At 52.4% G+C, this 3,663-nt stretch overlaps 1 protein-coding gene across 1 annotated transcript; it reads right to left on the reverse strand.

The window, feature by feature from the left end:
• Nucleotides 1-441: 441 nt before the first annotated feature.
• Nucleotides 442-1,373, reverse strand: LOC126651962 (C-C motif chemokine 4-like). Its single transcript, XM_050338453.1, has 3 exons — nt 1,206-1,373; nt 875-983; nt 442-704 (listed from the first exon to the last, which is right to left on the reverse strand). The coding sequence occupies exons 1-3, from the start codon at nt 1,312-1,314 to the stop codon at nt 611-613; spliced, it is 312 nt and encodes a 103-aa protein (XP_050194410.1). The 5' UTR covers nt 1,315-1,373; the 3' UTR covers nt 442-610.
• Between the last annotated feature and the right edge of the window lie 2,290 nt (nt 1,374-3,663).

Raw genomic sequence — 3,663 nt, forward strand, 5'->3', positions numbered from 1 at the left:
GTGAGGACAGAGATGGTGTCAGGGGCTGGGAGCAACGTCTAGGAGTGGGGATGTCAGTGCAGTCGAAGACTGTCCTGATCCTCCGGTGTTTGGGGCAAATATGTCACTGAGCTGGTGGCAGATGTTCAGTGGGGCTGCCTGGCCCAGGAGGGTTGCTACTGGGCTCCCCATGTGCTGTGTGAGGAAGGTCCCAAAAAATGGGTGAGGTGGTGGTGTCACCCCGCAGGTATGTCTGGGTCATGCTGGGAAGCAGGAGCTGAGTTGAAGCTGGGGAGGGAGAAGTACTGTGGAAGCTGTCATGGGGACACTGCACAGGGGGAGCAGTGGAACCATGGAGTGGGGAGGGCGAGGAGCTCCCGTGAGTCCCTTCTGTCATGCCAGGGCTCCAGTAGGTACTTCAGAGACACACACAGGGTCTGACAAACCAAACACTTTATTTAGGCATGTTAATAGCTCTTGTATTTTCACTCTAGCAAGCAAAATTTAGTTTGCGAATGTATGTAGACTGTAATAAAATTTCCCATTGAAGAGGGATGCAGCTCAAGCATTCTTGTTCCTTGTCTGGTGCTGGAGGCTGAGTTCATTGCACTGGGGCAGCAGTGGGGAAGAGTCAATTCTTCTGTACCTCTAGGTGCTTCAGATATCGCTGCACCCAGTGTGCCTCAGGGTCTGCACACAGTGCCTTCCCGTTCCTGGTGACCAGGCTGTCAGGGAAAAAGCAGTGTTGAGGTGCTCAACCTGGACAGCAGGGTGCCTGCACTGGGTCCTGCTGGCAGCGCCCTGGGTGTCCCTGTCCCTCCCATGCACCCTTGGACATCCTTGGGGTGCTGCCCTGGCTGTTGCCCCCTGACCCCTGGCAGTGCTGGGTACTCACATCACAGCTGGTTGTGGGCAGGTGTCACTGGTCCAGTGGGCAGAGACGATCATTCTGCGTGGAACGGCACGTGACACGTACTTTAAGCAGCAGGAGGTGGGGATGATGTCTGTGAGGGTGCAGAGACAGCCCCAGTGAGAGAGGCTCTGCCTGTGGCTCCCAGGGGATTTGCCATCAGTTGTGCTGTATCCTCCGGGGACAACCCCTGGAAGCCTCCACCTCTGAGGCTGAGTCCCTGCACTGATGATGACCATCTGCTCCCAGCCTTCCCCATGGACACAAGGGTCCCATCAATAGGGATGGGGCTCTCTCCCAGAGAAGGAGAGCATACCTCGCTGCTGGAATGGTGTGCCAATACTGGAGTCTCCAGGAGCAGCCTCAGCCAGGGAGCAGATGGCCACAAGGAGCAGAACAGCCACGGTAGCTGCAAGGACCTTCATGGTGCTGGGAGAGCTGAGGGAACCACGAGTGAGGCTGGAGCGGCGGTGGCTGCAGGGCTCTCCTCTGCACAATGCCTGGCCCCTGCTGCTGCTGACCTCCTTTTATACCCCTGCCACTGGGTAGATGTGGAGTTTCAAGGAAAGAAAATAAGTGTATCATTCTAGGAAAATTATGTAAGGATCAACCAGTTTTGCTGAGCTGGAGAAGGCAAAGAAACCACAGAAGAAGAACTGCTGACCACAGGTCTGCGACTTTCAGATTCAAGAGCGAACAAACCTTAGGAGGAGTGGCTGAGGGAGCTGGGTTTGTTTTGCCTGGAGAGGAGGAGGCAGAGGAGAGAACTTATTGCTCTCTGCAACCACTCGAAAGGAGGCTGAAGTGAGGTGGAGGTTAGTCTCCCAAGTAACAAGTGACAGGAGGAGAGCAAATGGCTTCAAGTTGAGCCAGGGCATATTATGAAAAGTTTCTTCTCTGAAAGGGCTGAACAGGCTGTCCAGGGAAGTAGTGGAGTCACCATCCCTGGAGACATTTAGAAGATATGTAAATGTTATGCTTAGGGACATGGTTTAGTGGTGGACTTTGTGGTGCTGTAGGGGCTGAGGAGACACAAGTGGAAGTGGAGCTGGAGTAGCTGCAGAGTTCTCTGCTGTACGATGCTCAGCCACTGCTGCTGCTCCCCTCCTTCTATTCCCCCTGAGTTTCAAGGAGAGAAAATGAGTGCATCATACCAGGGAAATGATGCCCAGTTTTGCTGAGCTGGAAAAGTCAAGGAGACCACAGAAGGGTAAGCACAGGCTGTGCGGCTCTGACTTTCAGATTCCATTTGGGTGCTTGACAGGGATTGTCCAGCGCCTAAACCCCTGTGACACCGACCCTGCTGCTGCTGCAGCAGTGATCCCACTGGTTGAGAGCCAAGCAGAGCCAAAACCCCCCTAACCAAACCCCTGAGGAAAATCAGGGAGGAAGTAGCAAGTTTTGTGGCTTGCTTTTTGAGTGTGGACTGGTGGGGGCATTCGGGAATTGCCTTCTGGGATTGGGAATTAACCTCTTTTTATTTGGCCTTTTCCTGCTGGATCTATGAAGGTAAATAAGTTGTTTCAGTTAACATGAGTTCTCATTGTTGACCTTACAGAAGTCAGCAATCTACATCTGCTATCTTTTAGATATAGAAACAAACCATTAGGTGAGAGAGGAACAATATTTTGAAATTAACACAAGTACCACCTATGTGCAGCTGGCACAGAGGGGTAACCCAGTGCTGCCCTACTCTTGTACTGGACATGTCTTATACTGAGGAGAAGGTGTCTGAAATACAGCATGCAAGGGATTAATAAGAATGTCATCCTGGGACACACTTCCTACCTGCTGCTGTAGGATTGGTATTAAAATAGCACAGGAAGGACACCTTTGTGGTCGTCCTCTGGCTGAAGCAAGATCTACAGGTCAGGACCTCTTTTGACTCATGTATTTACATGCAATAAAATAAACAAAAATGTCATGATTTTTGCTAGGCAAACAGCTCTGTGGAAGGCCCATCTCACAGTGGAATGGAAGGTTGTGAGGGTCCTGAGCCAGGGAAACTGCAGGGAGGTACAGTGACCCACCCGGGTCACCTGGGGCTGGTAACTCTCCCAAGAGTGGCTGAAGAATCGTGGGTGCACCACGAATCATGGAGCCACCCCCACTGCCACAAAAGACAGACCTAGGGAGCAAAAGGGCACCTCTTGGAAGATGGGGCATTCCACTGGCTGAGTGGAGAGACTTGAAGTCCACATAACCAAGCAACTGAGCATGTTCTGTGACCTCCTGCACAGATCGAGGGCATTTATCCTATCTGAACTCCAAAGCAAAATGGTGGGCAGTCGTCTGAGAGCAAAGGCTACAGCTCTGACTGAGGGGCCTGCACCATCTACCACTGTGGTGTCTGATGCCTCCACCCAAATGGAGATGCTGAGGAGAGAGACGGCAGTGCAGACCTCAGGCTGGAGGAAGTGCCAAGACATTTCTCCTGGGGCATGGACAGACCTGCCCACAGATGATGTGAAGGTGTGCCCAGGTGTAGGACCTCCACCAGCAGGTGGCTGAGCTGCAGGAGGCAGTGAGAAGGCTACATGCACTGCCTGCAGCCAAACAGCCAGAAACTCCCCTGATGACACACAGAGAAACTCTCCTGATGGCACACACAGAAGGGAGGGGGATCAGTGTGGAAGAATGGAAACTTGCAAGGGCAAGGACCTGCAAAAGAGAGAGACTTCCCTCAAACCCTGAGGTGCTCTTGCAGAATGACTTTGCTGTTTTACAGACCAAAGAGGATTAAAAACTCCCAGGTGGAATACTGTGTCCATGTC

The sequence above is a fragment of the Myiozetetes cayanensis genome, unplaced genomic scaffold (genome assembly GCF_022539395.1).
Source record: "Myiozetetes cayanensis isolate MyiCay16 unplaced genomic scaffold, myiCay2020 scf7, whole genome shotgun sequence".
In the NCBI taxonomy this organism is placed as follows: Eukaryota; Metazoa; Chordata; class Aves; order Passeriformes; family Tyrannidae; genus Myiozetetes; species Myiozetetes cayanensis.